The sequence below is a fragment of the Scyliorhinus canicula genome, chromosome 4 (assembly GCF_902713615.1).
Source record: "Scyliorhinus canicula chromosome 4, sScyCan1.1, whole genome shotgun sequence".
NCBI classification, from domain to species: domain Eukaryota; kingdom Metazoa; phylum Chordata; class Chondrichthyes; order Carcharhiniformes; family Scyliorhinidae; genus Scyliorhinus; species Scyliorhinus canicula.
Window position 1 is genome coordinate 82,251,978 of NC_052149.1, and position 20,739 is coordinate 82,272,716.

A 20,739-nucleotide genomic window follows, 5' to 3' on the forward strand; every position below is an offset into this window, starting at 1 on the left:
AGGTTGACAAGTCGGGGAAACACCCTTTAGAGGATCGGGTGAGGATGATTAAAGATGCCCTGGCCCCCACCACAATCCAGGAGTTTAGATTTTTTTTAGGACTGGTGATGTACTACAGAAAGTTCATACAGAACAGGGCTTCCATCCTGGACCCCCTACACCAATTACTAAAAAATGGGCAAGCCTGGGAATGGTCTGGCCGCCAAGACAGGGCATTCCAGAATATTAAACAACAGCTCTCCTCAGAAAACGTCTTGGCACACTATGACCCCAGGAAAGAGTTGGTGCTCATTTGCGAAGCATCTCCATATGGCTTTGGGGCAGTTCTGGCACAGAGGGCAAAATGAACAGGAAAGGCCTACAACATTTGCTTCCAGGACTTGAGCAGCAGCAGAGCGAAAGTACGCCCAAATTGAAAAACAAGGACTGGCTGTAATCTTCGCGGTGAAGAAATTTCACCAGTACTTGTATGGGTGGAAATTCACGATAATCACAGCCCATAAGCCATTGCTGGACTTGCTGAAAGAAGACAAAGCGGTGCCACCAATAGCTTCAGCCCAGATCCAATGCTGGGACCTACTAGAAGCATACCAATATCAGCTAGAGAATCAGCCAGGAAACCAGGTGGCAAATGCCAACGCACTAAGCAGGCTGCCATTACTGGACACCCCACCATTGATACCCAGAATAGAAGAAACAGTGATGGCATTACATTTCCTGGACACCCTTCCAGTGGCTGCACAAAACATTCATTTGTGGACACAAAGGGACCCGGTGTTAGCAAAAATAAAACACATGATGCTAACGGGGAGATGGAAAGTCCAGTCCAGGCGGAATTCCACCCCTACTGAAGCAGAAGAGGGCAGATTACTGTGGAAGACAGGATACTGCTATGGGGAGCTCGAGTAATAGTTCTAAGACAGTCGAGCCATACTGGCCGAACTACATCATGGGCACCCTGGAGTCTCAAAAATGAAGATACTGGCCAGGTCAGGAGGTATGTCTGGTGGCCGGGGCCTGGGCACAGACATAGCGGCATTGGTATGTCAGTGCCAAAGGGCAGAAGGTGCCATCAGCAGCCCCGCTGCACCCATGGGAATGGTCACGACTTCATGTCGATTTTGCAGGCCCATTTATGAGTTCAATGTTTTTTGTGATTGTAGACGCCCATTCCAAATGGCTGGATGTCTACAAAATGAACTCTGCAAATACAACAGCAACCATCAAAAAACTTTGCACCTCGTTTGCAACACATGGTATCCCAAAGGTGTTAGTGGATAATGGATTGGTTTTCACCAGCCAGGAGTTAACAAAATTCATGAAGTCAAACGGCATTCGGCACATAAGGACGGCACCATACTACCTGGCATCAAATGGGTTGGCGGAGAGAGCCGTCCAGACCCGAAAAGTAGGGTTCAAAAACAGTAGACACTAAACTGTCACGCTGGCTATTCGACTATAGGACAACCCCACACGCCACAACAGGAATAGCATCTGCGGAGCTGTGGTCTGGATCCTCCACTTCAGCCCCTAACTCATGGGCAGAACCAGGCTGAGCCTACTATTCCCAAAATTAGGTGGACGAGTAGAACGACACCAACAGGCCCAATGCAGGGACCACGACAACACCTGATGAGAGAGGCAGTTCAACGCAGGGAATAAGGTATGGGTCAGAAATTATGCTAATTGCTCCACATGAGTAGCAGGAACAATCCAGGCCAGGACAGGACCTGTGTCGTATGAGATGCGTTTGGAGAACATGTAAAAAGGCACCTGAACCAGGTGCGGGCCTCTGATTAATTTCCTCTCCCGGAGCTGATTCAGACCAGCATACCGAGGACCATGAAGAGTCCTCCCCGACAAATTATTCACACACCTCTGAGGACATCGGACTCTGATCTGGACACGTGGCTGTTCTGCTGCCGGAGGGACGGGATGAATTGCCCCTCTGGTGCTCTCATCAGGCAAGACGGGCAGCGAGCTGTTATACGGAGGCCGAAGTGGAGGATCCAGACCCTGTGCAGAAACGAAGCAGGAGACCCGTGAGTCACGAGGACCAGGGGGGCTCCTCAGACTTTGGTGGGGAGGGGTGTATTGACTTAGACCAGGCCTTTGAGATTGGACAATTAGAATACAAGTTCCCTGATCAGTAGCCCAATTAGGGAAATTCTTTCTCTGTACATAAAAGGAGTGTCATCCTCTGCACTCCCAATATAGACAGCACACTGAATGCACCTGGTTGTTCTGCTGTCGGTTTTGTAAATAAAATAAATTCTGGTGAAGGGACTTATTATACACCGCCTTCAGCATTTCCCAAACCACTGACCGTGAGACCTCCCCATTCCTATTGATCTCGACTTAGTCATCGATCACTTTCCCAACTTTACACAAGTTAAGATCTGCTAATAGCCCCACATCCACGCTCCACATTGGCCTCTGCCCAGGACCCTTCTCCAAGACCATGTCCACCAAATGCGGAGCATAGTCCGAAATAACAATCACCTAGTACTCTGCCTTTCTCACCCCTGACAACGACTTCCCCATAATAAAGTTGATCCTTGAGTACACATTATGCACAGTCAAAAAAGGAATACTCCCTACCCCCTGGATGCAAAAACTGCTACAGGTCCGCTCTCTTTCCCCCCCCCCCCCCCCCCCAATCTCCATAAACCCAGCCAACATCTTCGCCCCCTCCCCCAAGGGGGTCAGCGAGCGTGGCCTTGACTGATCCATCTTTGAATTCAGTTCAGCACTGTATTTAATTCCCCCCCCTCCCTAGAATTAACTGATGCATTTCCAAATTTGGTATGCCAGCCAACATCCTCTTCTTAAACACTGCATCATCCCAATTCGAGGCATACACGCTAACCAACACAACCAACCTTCCCTTCAAAGCAACTGTTACTATAACGTACCTGTCCCCCTGATCCGCCACCACCTTCTCCATCTGAAATCTCATCTCATACCCACAAGTATCGCCAACCCCCGGGCCCTGCTATCGAAGCCCGAGTGGAATACCTTTCTCACCCAGACCTTCTGCAGCTTCACCTAGTACTTCACCTTCAAGTGCGTCTCCTGCAACAGCACCATGTCAGATCTCAAACTCTTCAAATACGAGAAAACTCTCTCACTTCACCGGTCCACCCAACCCTGTACATTCCACGGTACCTTTCGGAATGGGGGTCTCTCACACCTCCACTGCCATCAGTCCCCGCCCAGCAAGCAGAACCCAATCCTGCCCCTTGTCACCGTCAACCAGCTCCCCTTCCCAGAAATCCCCCAAACACTTGCTCTTGAAGCATCTTCTCTCTGCATACCCCCCCCCCCCCCCCCCCATCATTCATACCTCACAGGCCCATCAAAACCTGTCCACACAGGCTCTGAAGGGAGTGGCTCCTCACCCCACTTGCTCCCATTCACGAGCCAATGTACGTTTGTGAGCGAGGTGACCCCCCTGCCAGAGCGCCCCCCCCCCCAAATGCCCAACATTGGAAAAACCAAAACAAAGGCCCCCCCACACCCAATTCCTCCCAACATAATATAATAGACCCAAAACCAAGGGAGACAAATCCCAACATATTACCCCAATGTCATGTCCTGAAACTATCTTCTCCCAACCATAACATGAAGACAAGCAAAGTCCAAACATTTATATCAGACCCAGTCCTTCAGCTTCCACAAATGCCTTGGCCTCCTCTGCTGTCTCAAAGTAATAGTCCTTGGAGTTATGCTTAATACTCAACTTTGCTGGGTGGACCGCCCCAACCTGCACATTACTCTTGTACAACGCTGTCTTTGCCCTGTTGAAGGCCGCCGGCCGTCCTGCCAGCTTCACCGTGAAGTCTTGGCATATACAAATACCACTGCCTTCCCAACTCTCCTCAATTTTTCTTCAGCTATTTCAGCATCTTCTCCTTCACCTGGTAGCTGTGAAAGCAGACTATCACAGCTCTTGCGGTTCATTCGCCTTTGTCTTCAGCCGGAGCAACTGATGAGCTTTATCTAGCACAAAGAGGGAGGCATCCTCCTCCCTCAACAATTTGTCGGAAAGTACTCCGTCGGCCTCTTGGCCCTCCAGCCCCTCGGGAAATCTCAATCCACAAATTCTGCAGCCATGACATGTTCTCCTCCACTTTGGCTTTGAGCCTTCTGTTGCTTTCCTCCACCCTCTGCAACTTCTCACCTATCAAGGTGAACTGGTTGTTTGCTGTGAGAGTGCTACCTCCACACCCTTCAACACCTCCTTGCTCCTGCACTGCCGTTGACATCTTTCCAAGCGACTCCTTTATTGGGGCGAGTGTATCGTCCACCAACCTCTTAAGCTAAGCCATCATCATCTTCTGCCGCTCAATGCTTGCTGAACTGCCACTCTATTTCAACTGCTATCACCTCGGCCAACTTATCCGCCATAATGGGTGGAGCCCCACCCAGTGAGCTTGCTCTTGCCGTCTTTCCTCCCACAGAGCTCCGCACCGAACTCGAGCTCTCAGGCTGACCTTCGCTCACACCTTTTCATCCCGTATTGTTTCACTGGGTTTTTGACATCCTTTAGTTGAGATCAATCATGTTACATTTTCCCCCCAAATCCGGGTGAAAAGGGAAAAAAGCGAAAGCTCTAGCAAGGAGCCACCCAACATGCGAGCTCCACCTACATGTTTCCACCGGAAGTCCATTTAAATTTTTAATGTTACAACATTAAAACCATATAACATTGTTATCAGCTTTTCAGAAGATCAAGGAGATTTGATCAAACTGTAACTAACATAGAAAGGGAAATGCTTTTTATAGTTGGGTAAGGAGTTTGCCAAGCCATTGTTAAAGTGTTGTAATAGTTTAAGTATTTTTTATTCTTTTATTCACTTGCTCACTTTTTTTTAAAACATTTCTCAGATTTTATGATATTCAAGACGGAACAATACCGGGCCCAGTGGGCCAACGTTTCAAAAGAACATTGGAAAAATATAGAAATAAACGTGTGGAGCTGATAGAATACCAAAGCAATATAAGAGAAGATCCATCAGCAGCTGAAGCAGTGGAATGCTGGAAAAAATATTATGAAATCCTAATGATTTGCGGATTGTTAAAAATCTGGGAGGATTTGCGTCTTAGGTAATGGCATCAAAATGGATCTTCATTATGTAAAATTTAATGCTAAATTATGTCATGCTGAAGATTTATCTCCCATCACATTTACTTTCTTCCCATCCTTAGACCTTTCCTTACTGGTCACATTTATTTACCTAAATGGATTGAAATCAGACGATCTTATTTCAACTCTGACAATTTTACTCTTGAAAACATGACAGCTGCTTGGGGAAACCCTGCAGTTTCATCTTTCATGTCTTCCTGACAACACAAACAAGATTGGAAACTCAGCATTCAATTGTAATATACAACCCTACAATAATTTATCTTACTTACAAAGTGGGCACTTCACTCAGTTTTGAAATACGAGTTTGGAAACTTGAACTGAAAATTTGAAATGGTGGATATAGGCAACAGTGACATGTTTAAACTTTTACTTTTAATACAGCGCTAACTTTTAGCTGTTATCTGTTTAAAATATTTTTTAAATATAAATGCATCATTACACTAGTTATATAGTTAACTTTAATCTGTTCAATCTATTAGTAATGGAAAAACTAAATTGTTGGCTAGATGGATAGCATGTCGTTCAGAATAATACGAACAGCATAGGCTTGATTCTTGCTTTGGCTAAGGTTGACCTGGGATCTGCCTCCTTGCCCTGCCCATGAGAGTGGAAAGCAATGGCAAACCACAACTGACATACTGCTGAGGAAAAACTGCTCCGAATGAAGCATCAACAGGCAATAAGGTCAAGAGTGCAAAGTCAAGAGAATTCCTGGCCTCCACAAACCTGACCCAGGAAAAATGTCCTGAATAGTTGGGTTTTAGTTTCTGGGGGGCAGGGGCGGCATGGTGGCGCAGTGGTTAGCACTGCTGCCTCACAGCACCAAGGACCCGGGTTCGATCCCAGCCCCGGGTCATTGTCCGTGTGGAGTTTGCACATTCTCCCCCTTTCTGCGTGGGCCTCCCCCCCCCCCCCCCCCCCCCCCCCCCACAGCGCAAAGATGTGCGGGGTAGGTGGATTGGCCACACTAAATTGCCCCTTAATTGGGGTTAAAAAAAAGAATTGGGTACTTTAATTTTTTTTTAAATAATAGTTTCTGGAAGGTGACAGGATGAAATGGTGTGGAGATGCCGGTGTTGGACTGGGGTGAGCACAGTAACAAGTCTTACAACACCAGGTTAAAGTCCAACAGGTTTGATTCAAACACAAGCTTTCGGAGCGCAGCTCCTTCACCTGAGGAAGGAGCTGCGCTCCGAAAGCTTGTGTTTGAATCAAACCTGTTGGACTTTAACCTGGTGTTGTAAGACTTCTTACTAGGATGAAAAGGGAGTAGGAGTTTGGAGGCAACTGCAAGGTTCCAGGGTACAGAGGGAGGCTGTGGGAAAGGTCCACCTCAATGCTCCAACACTGTTAAAAACAAAGGTTAGGTGGGGTTATTGGGTTAAGGGGGTAGGGTGGGGACGTGGGCCTAGGTAGGATGCTCTTGCGGAGGGGCTGTTCAGACTCGATGGTACGAATGGCCTTCTTCTGGTGTACCGCAAGGATCTGTTTTGGGGCCACTGCTGTTTCTAATTTTTATAAATGACCTGGAAGAGGGTGTAGAAGGATGGTTTAGTAAATTTGCAGATGACACAAAGGTCGGTGGAGTTGTGGATAGTGCTGAAGGATGTTATAGGTTACAGAGGGACATAGATAAGCTGCAGAGCTGGGCTGAGAGGTGGTAGATGGAGTTTAATGCGGAAAAGTGTGAGGTGGTTCACTTTGGAAGGAGTAACAGGAATGCAGAGTACTGGGCTAATGGCAAGATTCTTGGTAGTGTAGATGAAGAGAGAGATCTCGGCATCCAGGTACATAAATCCCTGAAAGTTGCCACCCAGGTTAATAGGGCTGTTAAGAAGGCATATGGTGTGCTAGCCTTTATCAGTAGGGGGATTGAGTTTCGGAGCCACGAGGTCATGCTGCAGCTGTACAAAACTCTGGTGCGGCCGCACCTGGAGTACTGCGTGCAGTTCTGGTCACCACATTATAGGAAGGATGTGGAAGCTTCGGAAAGGGTTCAGTGGAGATTTACTAGGATGTTGCCTGGTATGGAGGGAAGGTCTTGCGAGGAAAGGCTCAGGAACTTGAGGTTGTTTTCATTAGAGAGGAGAAGGCTGAGAGGTGACTTAATAGAGACATATAAGATAGTCAGAGGGTTAGATAGGGTGGACAGTGAGAGTCTTTTTCCTCGGATGGTGATGACCAACACAAGGGGACATAGCTTTAAATTGAGGGGTGGTAGATCTAGGACAGATGTCAGAGGCAGTTTCTTTACTCGGAGAGTAGTAGGGGTGTGGAATGCCCTGCCTGCAACAGTAGTAGACTCGCCAAATTTAAGGGCATTTAAGTGGTCACTGGATAGACATATGGATGAAAATGGAATAGTGTAGATCAGATAGGCTTCAGATGGTTTCACGGGTCGGCGCAACATCGAGGGCCGAAGGGCCTGTACTGCGCTGTTGTGTTCTGTGTAATAATGATTCTATGATTCACTACATTTAACTTACCTTCTAAAAACAAGCATTTGTATTCATAGTCCCACTTACATAAGAACTAGGAGCAGGAGTAGGCCATCTGGCCCCTCGAGCCTGCTCCGCCATTCAATGAGATCATGGCTGATCTTTTGTGGACTCAGCTCCACTTTCCAGCCTGAACACCATAACCCTTAATCCCTTTATTCTTCAAAAACTATCTATCTTTATTTTAAAAACATTTAATGAAGGAGCCTCTACTGCTTCACTGGGCAATGAATTCCATTGATTCACAACCCTTTGGGTGAAGAAGTTCCTCCTAAACACAGTCCTAAATCTACTTCCCCTTATTTTGAGGCTATGCCCCCTAGTTCTGCTTTCACTCGCCAGTGGAAACAACCTGCCCGCATCTATCCTATCTATTCCTTTCATAATTTTATATGTTTCTATTAGATCCCCCCTCATCCTTCTAAATTCCAACGAGTACAGTCCCAGTCTACTCAACCTCTCCTCGTAATCCAACCCCTTCAGCTCTGGGATTAATCTAGTGAATCTCCTCTGCACACCCTCCAGTGCCAGTACGTCCTTTCTCAAGTAAGGAGACCAAAACTGAACACAATACTCCAGGTGCAGCTTCACTAACACCTTATACAATTGCAGCATAACCTCCCTAATCTTAAACTCCATCCCTCTAGCAATGAAGGACAAAAATTCCATTTGCCTTCTTAATCACCTGTTGCAGCTGTAAACCAACTTTGCGACTCATGCACCAGCACACCCAGGTCTCTCTGCACAGCAGCATGTTTTAATATTTTATCATTTAAATAATAATCCCGTTTGCTGTTATTCCTACTAAAATGAATAATCTCACATTTGTCAACATTGTATTCCATCTGCCAGACCCTAGCCCATTCACTTAACCTATCCAAATCCCTCAGCAGACTTCCAGTATCCTCTGCACTTTTCACTTTACCACTGATCTTAGTGTCGTCTGCAAACCTGGACACATTGCCCTTGGTCCCCAACTCCAAATCATCTATGTAAATTGTGAACAATTGTGGGCCCAACACTGATCCCTGAGGGACACCACTAGCTACTGATTGCCAACCAGAGAAACACCCATTAATCTCCAGTCTTTGTTTTCTGTTAATTAGCGAATCCTTTATCCATGCTACTACTTTACCCTTAATGCCATGCATCTTTATCTTATGCATCAACCTTCTGTGTGGCACCTTGTCAAAGGCTTTCTGGAAATCCAGATATACCACATCCATTGGCTCCCCGTTATCTACCGCACTGGTAATATCGTTTAAAAATTCCACTAAATTAGTTAGGCACGACCTGCCCTTTTTGAACCCATGCTGTGTCTGCCCAATGGGACAATTTCTATCCAGATGCCTCGCTATTTCTTCCTTGATGATAGATTCCAGCATCTTCCTTACTACCGAAGTTAAGCTCACTGGCCTATAATTACCCGCTCTCTGCCCACCTCCTTTTTTAAACAGTGGTGTCACGTTTGCTCATTTCCAATCCGCCGGGACTGTTGCATGTTTTACTTGAGTGTATTACGCGTTTATTGGAGTGTATTAACACGCCTCCGTTTAAAGGCCGTGTGCTTAACACTGCTACAGCTCTGTGTGTGTATTTTCAGCTCGGAGTCGCCAGGTGCCGTATTTAGACACCTCACAAGTATTTCAAGGTCAGGTTCAAAGTAATAAAACTATACACTGATTAGTAAGTTCAAACGATTGATATTTATTATACAAATATAATAAATACGCATGCATACGCTAAAGACTAATACTTATTTCTACTATTAAACGACTAAATACTTATCTAAGTAGGAACCAGCAAGGTCAGGGGACAAGGCCTTTGTTCCTTTCTGGGCTGCACCTTCTGTCCTCTAATAGTCGGATAATGTATAAGCAATGCCGGGTTCACGTAGCGAGCGTCGTTTTGGCACTTACTGAACGATGGCTGGTGCTCAACGGCTGGTGATGGAAGACAGGATCTGGAGGCTGGAGTCGGAGTCAGGATGCAACAGCAGATCGGGGCCAGAGTCAAAACAGCAGTCCAAGCCGGAGCACAAAAACAGACAGAACCATGTGCGGGGTCTACCTTTATAGGTCCCCCAATGTCCGTGCCTCTTCGGGGCGGGCCTCTACCTGCCATGTATCGATTGGGTCATTTCCCAATCGATATCTTACAAATCCCCCAATCTGAGGGTCTCTTCTCGATGGGTGGGGCGGTCTCTAGGGTCTTTTGTGATGGATACTTCTGGTGCCGTTTCGTCTGGGCGTCCACTCAAAGTATCCATTCAAACCCAAATGTTGCTATTGTGTGTGCCCAGATCTGGATTGCCTCATTACTATGCAAAGCGTTTTGCTATTTACACCTTTGGTTGAGATCTTGCACCTGGCCATAAACTAGTTTCGTTACGTGCAGAATGCTAATTAGCCTTTGCAAACTGCTTGTCCTGGCTAAGACTGTTTTCTCCCTACAGCCTTAGCAGTTCTCCATTTTGTTAGCCCAGTGTCCATCTTAGGTGGCTACAGGACCACCACAGAGTCTAGTGAATTTTGGTAAATTATCATTAGTGCATTTGCAATTTCTCTAGCCATCTTTTTTAGCACTCTGGGATGCATTCCATCAGGGCCAGGAGACTTGTCTACCTTTAGCCCCATTAGCTTGCCCATAACTACCTCCTTGGTGATAACAATCCTCTCAAGGTCCTCACCTGTCATAGCCTCATTTCTATCAGTCACTGGCATGTTATTTGTGTCTTCCTGTGAAGACCAACCCAAAAAACCTGTTCAGTTCCTCAACCATTTCCTCATCTCCCATTATTAAAACTCCCTTCTCATCCTCTAAAGGACCAATATTTACCTTCGCCACTTTTTTGTTTTATATATTTGTAGAAACTTTTACTGTTTTTATATTCTGAGCAAGTTTACTCTCAATCTATCTTACTCTTCTTTATAGCTTTTTTTAGTAGCTTTCTGTTGCTCCCTAAAGATTTCCCAGTCCTCTAGTCTCCCACTAATCTTTGCCACTTTTTCTGCTTTTTCCTTCAATTTGATACTGTCCCTTATTTCCTTAGATATCCACGATTGATTTTCCCTCTTTCTACCGTCCTTCCTTTTTGTTGGTATAAACTTTTGCTGAGCACTGTGAAAAATCGCTTGGAAGGTTCTCCACTGTTCCTCAACTGTTCCACCATAAAGTCTTTGCTCCCAGTCTACCTTAGCTAGTTCTTCTTTCATCCCATTGTAATCTCCTTTGTTTAAGCACAAAACACGAGTATTTGATTTTACCTTCTCACCTTCCATCTGTATTTTAAATTCCACCATATTGTGATCGCTCCTTCTGAGAGGATCCCTCACTATGAGATCATGAATCAATCCTGTCTCATTACACAGGACAAGATCTAACACCGCTTGTTCTCTCGTAGGTTCCATTACATACTGTTCTAGGAAACTATCGCGGATACATTCTATAAACTCCTCCTCAAGGCTGCCTTGACCGACCTGGTTAAACCAATCGACATGTAGATTAAAATCCCCCATGATAACTGCTGTACCATTTCTACATGCATCCGTTATTTCTTTGTTTATTGCCTGCCCCACCATAATGTTACTATTTGGTGGCCTATAGACTACTCCTATCAGTGACTTTTTCGCCTTACTGTTCCTGATTTCCACCCAAATGGATTCAACCTTATCCTCCATAGCACCGATGTCATCCCTTACTATTGCCCGGATGTCATCCTTAAATAACAGAGCTACACCACCTCCCTTACCATCCACTCTGTCCTTCCGAATAGTTTGATACCCTCGGATATTTAACTCCCAGTCGTGACCATCAACTCATTTACCTTATTCCAAATACTACGAGCATTCAGGTAAAGTACACTTATGTTGGCTTTTTTACCTCTGTTTTGAATCTTAACATCTCGATCAGTAACCTCTCCTAAGTTATATTTCCTCTTAACTTTTCTCATAATTTTCCTTGTCGTTGAACCCACATCTTCATGTAACAACCTGCCGCGTCGCTTACCATTAATGTTTTTACTTCCCGTTTTATTCCTTTTAATATTACTGGGCCTATTCACTGAGCTCCCCTCAGTCACTGTACCTTGTACTGTCGCCCTTTTTGATTTTTGACTATGGCTTCTCTGCCTTACACTTTCCCCCTTATTACCTTTTGCTTCTGTCCCTGTTTTACTACCTTCCAACTTCCTGCATCGGTTCACTTCAAAGACTTTATAACCACTTGGAGGTGTCAATCAACCTGTGACCCAACAGGTACCCCACTGTGATAATGGGTCATTCAGCTCATTGCTCGGTGAAATATCTGCCTCATCAGCTTTCTGCTGAGCAGGAGCCACTTCTCTAGTTGAGCATAGAATCATACAATTTACAGTGCAGAAGGAGGCCATTCGGCCCATCGAGTCTGCACTGGCTCTTTGAAAGAGCACCCTACCAAAACCCACACCTCCACCCTATCCCTGTAACCCAGCAACCCCACCTAACGTTTGGACACGGGCAATTTAGCGTGATCAATTCACCTAACTTGCACATCTTTGGATTGTGGGAGGAAACCGGTGCACCCAGAGGAAACCCACGCAGACACAGGGAAACGTACCGACTCCGCACAGACAGTGACCCAAGTAGGGAATCGAACCCGGGTCCCTGGCATTGTGAAGCAACAGTGCTACCATGGCTGCGGTTGCAATAATTGATCTGGTCGTTCACTTTCACCGTGTACAACTGAGGTGGCAACCTCTCCACTCAGGACCCAAGTTGTTAATTGGGCTGACTTTTGTTGAGTGAGTTGAATATTTCCACTATGACTACTAACACTCCAACTGCCAGTTTTGACGATTTGGTGGACAAATTTAACAAACTGAAATTTGATTTTCTGTTGTTTCACTTTTTTATCTTGTGTTTCACTCATGTTGCTACTTCTGGCTTGTGGAAGATAGTTTCTAGGTATTGGGGTGTGGTGTCACATTAGTCGCAGACTATTTGCCATGATTTCAATAAGTGGGTTTCTCCACTAAAATAAGATTGTCTTGTGCACCATTATGCTGTATCTCACCGATTTTTAAATGATCTCTTTGACTTTCATTGCTGCCTCTAACCATTTGATTATGGACAAAGTGGCAATGGTTTGTAGTCATTCTACAATCTTACTGGTTGACATCAGCTGGTCTAACTCCCAATAGCATGAAGGGAAGTCGACTGTGATGAGTAAATTAGCTCCAACGAATGTCCAAACTTCATCCATGGCCTGTCTGTGGTGACATGAATCATAAGCAGCACTTCAACTGGATGTTCATTACAAGCACTGCACCAGTCAATGTGGCCCATGAACCCATTGTTCATGTTTGGGCAGGAAATAACCTCTCTTGCCTTCCTCAGACTAGACTTAATTCCTTGATGGCTTGCATGAAACACTTCAACATCTCTTCTTTCCTCTCTTTAGGGATAATTACCCTAGTTCATTTAATGTTATCTTAGGTGATTACTTCATCTCTACATGCCCAAAACCTCTCATAGCACCAGATGTGTCCTTGATGGTTTCAAGCCATCCTTCCATCATAATTTGGTACAGCACTACACAAGTTGTGTAGTTTGTTTCATCTGAGCAAGACACTCATCCGCCAGATTTGATATTTCTGTTGGGTTGATGATTTCCAGAGCATGTTGTGCTGTTTCTTCTCATTGAATCTCTTATGATTTCACACGCTATACAAGTGTCATTAACTATGCTGATGGTATTTTCAAGGGTATCCCAACTTGAGACACCGGTTCATGAGCGTGTGTACTTTTTTTTTGAATGGTGTGAGGAGTGAAAAGCCCCAGTGAGAATAACTAGCCCAGTCAGAATAACCAGCCCAGTCACAATTATTAAAGACTAATGATTAAATTAAAGTAAAGACAAATAGATGTAAACAGGACTGCTGTACTCCAAGCCCATTAAGTGTATGAATCACTAGGGCGGCACGTGACGCAGTGGTTAGCATTGGGACTACGGCACTGAGGACCCGGGTTCGAATCCCGGCCCTGGGTCACTGTCCGTGTGGAGTTTCCACATTCTCCCCGTGTCTGCATGGGTTTCACCCTCTCAACCCAAAGATGTGCAATTAGGTGGATTGGCCATGCTAAATTGCCCCTTAATTGTAAAAAAGGAAATAATAATTGGGTACTCTAAATTTTTGTTTTAAAGTATATGAATCACTAAACACACACAGGTTATGTAGAGCACATTCCTTGTTCCAAAATATATCTACAGTCCCTGAACCCCTTCAGTCTTCCCCTTTCCCTAACAACATCCAAATTAATAAATCTATCAGTCAAATCCAGCTTATAGTTACCACACAGAACAATGCGGAAAGTAAAGTCTGGGAAATGTATTTTCCTGGTCCAGTGAAGATAGATATTTAAACTGCCTTAACAAAGGTTTCTGCATGACCTTGGCTCTAAGGCTAAGGTGCTCGCTCAGGCTTCTGGCTGTTAAATTGGAGACTGGCCTCACAGACTGGAAACTACTAACCTGCTTCTGAGGATACTAGCAACGATACATCATTTGTCTATATACCTGCATCTCATTACTTTTAAAATCATATCTCATTATGCTTTTTGAATGCTGGCGCCAGGCAGATTTCTACCTGTTGCTGGACAAACCCAGGACACTTGTTACTGGACTGAGCAGACCTGTTATTGCTGGGCAAATCCATGACCATGCGCATCATCAACTTTCTTCAAAGGATGTTTAGCACTCTTAACAGTGTGTCAGCAGTAACATCCTTTGCAAACGCTTTGACCTTAAATGCGGTTTGAAAAAATATGCTTTGAGTGGATTGTGTTCATACTCTGCCACCATTTCCAAACAGATACTGATTGAAATGCTCTCAAGCAAAGACAATTGCAAGGCACTCTTTATCCATCTGTGTGTAACTTCATTCAGTTTGCGTTAACACTATGAAAATGCAATTGGATGTCCTTGTTTCATAAGTGTTGCTCCAAGACCTGTTTTTCTGGCATCATACTGCAGGGTGACTTCATCGTTGACATCATTAGTAGCTCAGCAGTGGCATTAATTGATTGATTGGCACAAGCATTTGATGCGAGTTAAAGCTACTTCTTGTTCTATTCCCCAATACCACTGAGCTTCCTCGAGTACAGATTCACACTCTGATGCCAAATTGGGAAAGAAACTGGCTAAGTAGTTGAAAAATCCAACAAATAGTTGAACTGCCTTCACAGCTGTTGGTTGCTGCATCTCCCCTTTAGCTCTCATCAGGATTAGGGCAAAGTTCTTTTTTTTTATTTTTTTATAAATTTAGAGTACCCAATTCTCTTTTCCCTATTAAGGGGCAATTTAGCGTGGCCAATCCACCTACCCTGCACATCTTTTTGGGCTGTGGGGGTGAGACCCATGCAGACACGAGGAGAATGTGCAAACACTACATGGACATTGACCTGGACCCGAACTTGGGTCCTCTGCGAGGCCAAAGTTCTTTTCTCTAGCTGTTTTTTTTAGGAAATATTTTATTGAAGCATTTGTAATTTTCAGTTTAAAACATCAACATTTCTGAAACAACCACACAGGCCGACACACGCAAAACACCTAAAAAAAACAGTAAACAACGTCCCCTACTACCCCTGCCCTATCCCCTAATTACCCATATACAAAGTAACCTGTTATTATCTAACATTGCCATGCCTCCTGTTTTTCTTTTCTCCCCCCTCCCCCACCTTTACTGCTGACATTCAATTTTCCTTGAAGAAATCGATGAATGGCTGCCATCTCTGGGCGAACCCCTGAATTGATCCTCTCAAAGCGAACTTGATTTTTCTCCAGACTGAGAAACCCTGCCATATTGCTGACCCACACTCCTGACTTCAGGGGCTCTGAATCCCTCCATCCCAGCAAAATCGGTCTCCGGGCCACAAAGGAGGAGGACGCCAGGACATCGGCCACCCCTTCCCCAGCCCCTGGTTCTTCCGATACCCCAAATATTGCCAATTCTGGACTTGGAGTTACCGTCCCTGCCAGGACTTCTGACATAACATCTGTAAATCCCTGCCAGAATCCCCTCAATTTCGGACATGCCCAAAACATAAGATGGTCTTGTGGACCACCTTAAACTGGATCAAGCTAAGTCTGGCACACGACGAGGTGAATTGTCTTTCTTCAAGGCTTTTTCCCCACAGTTCCATTTCCAGCTCTCCTCCCAGCTCCTCGTCCCACTTCCTCTTCACCTCCCTGATAGGGGCCCCTTCCTACTCCAACCCCTTTTATATCTCCGAAACCCTCCCCTCTCCAACCCCTGTTTTTGACAGCACCTTATCCTGTAGTCCCCTCGGTGAGGCGAGGAAAGCTTGGAACCTGCCTCCGTACAAAGTCCCGCACCTGAAGGCACCGAAACGGTAGCATTGTGGATAGCACAATCGCTTCATAGCTCCAGGGTCCCAGGTTCGATTCCGGCTTGGGTCAGTGTCTGTGCAGAATCTGCACATCCTTCCCGTGTGTGCGTGGGTTTCCTCTGGGTGCTCCGGTTTCCTCCCACAGTCCAAAGATGTGCAGGTTAGGTAGATTGGCCATGATAAATTGCCCTTAGTGTCCAAAATTGCCCTTAGTGTTGGGTGGGGTTATGGGGATGTGGTGGTGGTATTGACCTTGGGTAGGGTGCTCTTTCCAAGAGCCGGTGCAGACTCGATGGGCCGAATGGCCTCCTTCTGCACTGTAAAATCTACGAATGAAAAAAAAAATCTATGAATGAAACCCATTCCCACCCGGCAGCTCGAACTCCTCCTCTAATGCCTCCAAGGTCAGAAAGCCGTCCTGGATGAATAGGTTCTGAAATCTCTCAATCCCTGCCTGCTGCCATCTCTTAAAGCCCCCATCCAGCCCCACCGGGGCAAACCGGTGGTTGTGACAGATCGGTGACCACACTAACGCCCCCTCCAGTCCCATGTTCTGCCTCCATTGCCCCCACACCCTTAGGGCTGCCACCACCACAGGGCTTGTAGAGTATCGAGCCAGCGAGAACGGCAGAGGCGCCGTTAGTAAAGCCTCCAAACTCGTACCCTTGCAGGATGCCGCTTCCATTCACTCCCAAACCGACCACTCCCGCATTATCCACTTCCTGACCATCGATATGTTGGTCACCCAGTAATAGTTAATAAAGCTCATGAGGGCCAAGCCCCCCTTACCGCGACCCCGTTCCAGGAGTGCCTTCTTTACTCTCTGGTTTTACCCGCCCACACAGAACCCGATATCGCTGCGTTAATTTTCTTGAAAAAAGCCTTTTGGACAAAAATCGGGAGACATTGAAAAAAGAAGAGCAGTCTTGAAAGGACCGTCATCTTTACCGTTTGGACTCTCCCCGCTAGCATCAGCGGGAGCATGTCCCATCTGCGGAAGTCCCTTTTCATTTGATCGACGGCTTTGCACAAATTTAACTTGTGAAGCCGCCCCCAATCCTTAGCCACTTGAATCCCCAGATATTTAAAACTCCTCTCAACCACTTTAAAAGGTAACTCCTTCAGTCTCCTTTTCTGCCCCCGTGCCTGGATCACGAACATCTCGCTCTTTCCCAGATTTAGCCTGAAAATCGCCAAAATTCTCCTAGTACCTCCATGATTTCGGCTACCCCCCCCCCCCCCCACCCCGATCGGGTCTGTGACATAGAGCAGCAAATCATCCGCATAGAGAGAACCACTGTGCTCTTTTTCTCTCTCTCTCTCTCTCTCTCCTCTTCCCCCCCCCCCCCCCCCCACAAACACACACACACACTATCCCCCGCCAGGCATTCAGTGATCTAAGGGCTCTATGGCCAGGGCAAACAGTAATGGGGAGAGCGGGTATCTCTGCCTTGGCTCCCTACAGATACCAAAGTATTATGACCGGATTCAGTCGGTTCTTACAGTTGCCACCGGTGCCTGATATAACAACCCGACCCAATCCACAAATCCCTACCCAAACCCAAATGTGCCTAAAATAGCCCATTGGTACTCCCACTCCACCTAGTCAAAAGCCTTCTCCGCGTCCATGGCCACTACCACCTCAACTTTGTGCCCCTCCACTAGTTTATGCACAACAATGAGAAGCCGTCTAATATTGGACGTCAGGTGCCTGCCCTTCACAAATCCCGTCTGATCCCCCTGATTACCTCTGGGACACAGTTCTCTATTCGAGTGGCCAAGATCTTTGCCAGCAATTTAGCATCTACATTCAAAAGGGAAATTGACCTATACGATCCACAGCTCTCCGGGTCTTTGTCTCGCTTCAGGATGAGAGAAATTGATGCCTTTGATAGTGATCGGGGAAGCACTCCCAGCTGCTTGGACTCATGAAAAGCTTTAACCAGAAGCGGCCCCAGTAACCCAGAAAACATTTTATACAATTCCATTGGCAATCCGTCAGGTCCTGGGGCCTTACCTGATTGCATTGCCCCCAATCCGTCTTATCACCTCCCCGAACCCAATTGGGCCCCACAGGACTTCCACCAGTTCCTCATCTATCTTCAGGAGCTCTAGCCTCTCCAGGAATTGATTCATACCCTCCTACCTAAACAGGGATTCCGACTCACACAGTCGACTATAAAATTCACGAAACGTCATTAACCGCCCCCAGATCCATCACTACCTTCCCCCTCATGTCCTTTATTTTCCCCATTTTGCTCGCCGCCTCCTGCTTCCTCAGCTGATGTGTCAACATCCTGAAAGCTTTCTCCCCATATTCATATATTGCCCCTTTTACCCTCCTCAGCTGTCCCTCCACCTTACCTGTGGAAAGGAGCCTAAATTCCATTTGGAGTATCTGACACTCTTTCAGGAGCTCCTCATCCGGAGATTCCGCATATCTCCTGTCCACCTGTAAGATTTCTCCTACCAACCTGTCCAGCTCCGCCCGTTCAGTCTTCTCCCTATGGGCCCGAATTGGCATACATTCCCCTCTAATATCTGCCTTTAATGCCTCCCACATCACCCAAATGCGATCTCTCCCGTGTCGTTGTTCTTTATGTACCCCCAAATGATCTCCCTCACTCGCTCACAGACCTCGTTGTCCACTAACAGCCCTATATCTAATCTCCACTGAGGGTGCTGTGACTTTTTCTGTGCTTGCCCGTAGGTCTATCCAGTGTGGCGCGTGGTCTGACACCACAATTGCTGAGTACGCCGTGTCCTCCACCGCCACCAACAGTGTTTTATCCAGTACAAAGAAATCTATTTTGGAGCAAATATTGTGCACAAGAGAGTAATATGAATATTTCTTGCTCCTTGGACTCCCAAATCTCCACGGATCAACCCCTCCCATGCGCTGCATAAACCCCCGCAGTTCTTTCGCCACTGCTGATCCTTTCCCTGACCTAGAACTCAACCAATCCGTTCTCTGATCCAGAACCGTGGTGAAGTCACCCCCCCTCCCCCCCCCCAAACCAACCAGTGCGGGTCAAGGTCCGGGATCTTTCCCAGCACCATCCTAACAAACGCGACATAATCCCAATTGGGGACATATACATTTATCAACACCACTGCCATTCCCTCTAGGTTCCCGCTAACCATAATAAATCTGCCTCTCGGGTCTGCCTCTATCTTTCCTACCTCAAATGCCACCCTTTTGTTAATCAGGATGACCAGCCCCCCTCCTGTTTTAAAGTCCAGTTCTGAATGGAATACCTGTTCGACCCATTCCTTCTTCAGTCTAACCTGGTCTCCTAGCTTCAAGTGTGTTCCGGTCACATGGCCACGTCCACTTTTAGCTGTCTCAAGTGTGCAAACACACTGGCCTTTTTCGTTAGACGTTTACCTGTTGTTGTATGAAGAGTGAAAGGTGCTGCTCCTTTTCCATCAACACCTTTATTTTACTTTAATAGACTCTGCACAAAACTCTAACATCACATCACCTGACACACAGGTCACCTGAAGGCCCTTTACGTATCAGTGTCAATTATTGGATACTTAACATAAATGAGACAACTCATTGGAATGTCTCTTAATTCCCCCCTTTTTTTTCTCCCATTTTGGAACAAAAGTCACAGAAACAGGCGTCCTTCATGAACAATATCCAAAAGTTTCTGTGAGCTAGCCCCTCTTTTTGTAAAATGACCTGACAATTGTCGATACATTTAATTTTTGCTATTTCCACTCTGTCCAACATCTGCTTCAAACTTGTGATGTCTATCCTTAACCTTTTTTTCATTGACACTTTTTTGTAGAGTGCACATTTTCACACAGGGATTTATTGTCAATGTGACATTCAATAGGTATATTATCCTTTAAATCCTGATCTTGTAAGTTTTCTTCAAATCCCCTTGCCATAAGCCTGGCCTTTGCCTTATAAGTTCATCCGGAGGAACCTTTTCCGTGAAAATCCATCTGTGGGATAGAGTTCTTTGTCACTTATCCAGTACTCCCGTGTATACCCCAAATTCACTCCAACTATGCAGTTCTTGCTGTTTGGCATCTTTGATAACTTTTTCATCTAATTTATTGGAAGCCACCAAAATCTCACGTGCATGTGGACTTCTACTCCTATTAGTATTCAAAGTCTTACTCATGTTCCGAGACCTTGATAAACTACCTCCCTTCTCCCGCCTGCTATCTTGTTCTCCACTGCTACTGCTTGATCTTTTCATTCTGCTGTGGGATGTCCTTTCAATTTTTGATCTTTGTGTTCCCAATCCATTGTCTTGACTCCCTCCCCTGAATGCTGTACATTCAACCAGTGTTTATACTTTCCAGTGGCCTTCCCTGTTCTACTAATAACAGTTGCATCCTGCCGTTGACTAGACCCTTCAAGCAAGTATATCACTTTTGTACCAAATTTTGGCAGTTTTCCTTTCTTAGAAATGGCCTGTTCTAAATCATCAGAAGTGTTGTGTTCCTCTACAGAAACCATTTCTATATCAGTTAACTGGTCCTCATAGTTCTGCAAAACGTGTGTATCAAATGACCCTGGTTCCTCGTCATGTCTGTCTGCTCTGTCTAAATTTGTAATCTGTACTCATTATCCTTGATGAATGTACCCTAACAATTTGATTGACATGTTGCAAAATAATTGTTTTGCCATCTATGCCTATGATCTTTCCTGGGCCTTTCCATTCATTAAAATTGTCTCTCT

General features: G+C 45.8%; 1 protein-coding gene across 1 annotated transcript in view; it reads left to right on the forward strand.

Moving 5' to 3' along the window:
* The window catches only part of LOC119964719 (testicular spindle-associated protein SHCBP1L-like), a 222,588-nt gene that overhangs the window by 70,300 nt on the left and 131,549 nt on the right, over positions 1–20,739 (forward strand). The window contains 1 exon segment of the mRNA XM_038794613.1: positions 4,891–5,109. Coding sequence (XP_038650541.1) covers positions 4,891–5,109 — 219 coding nt within the window.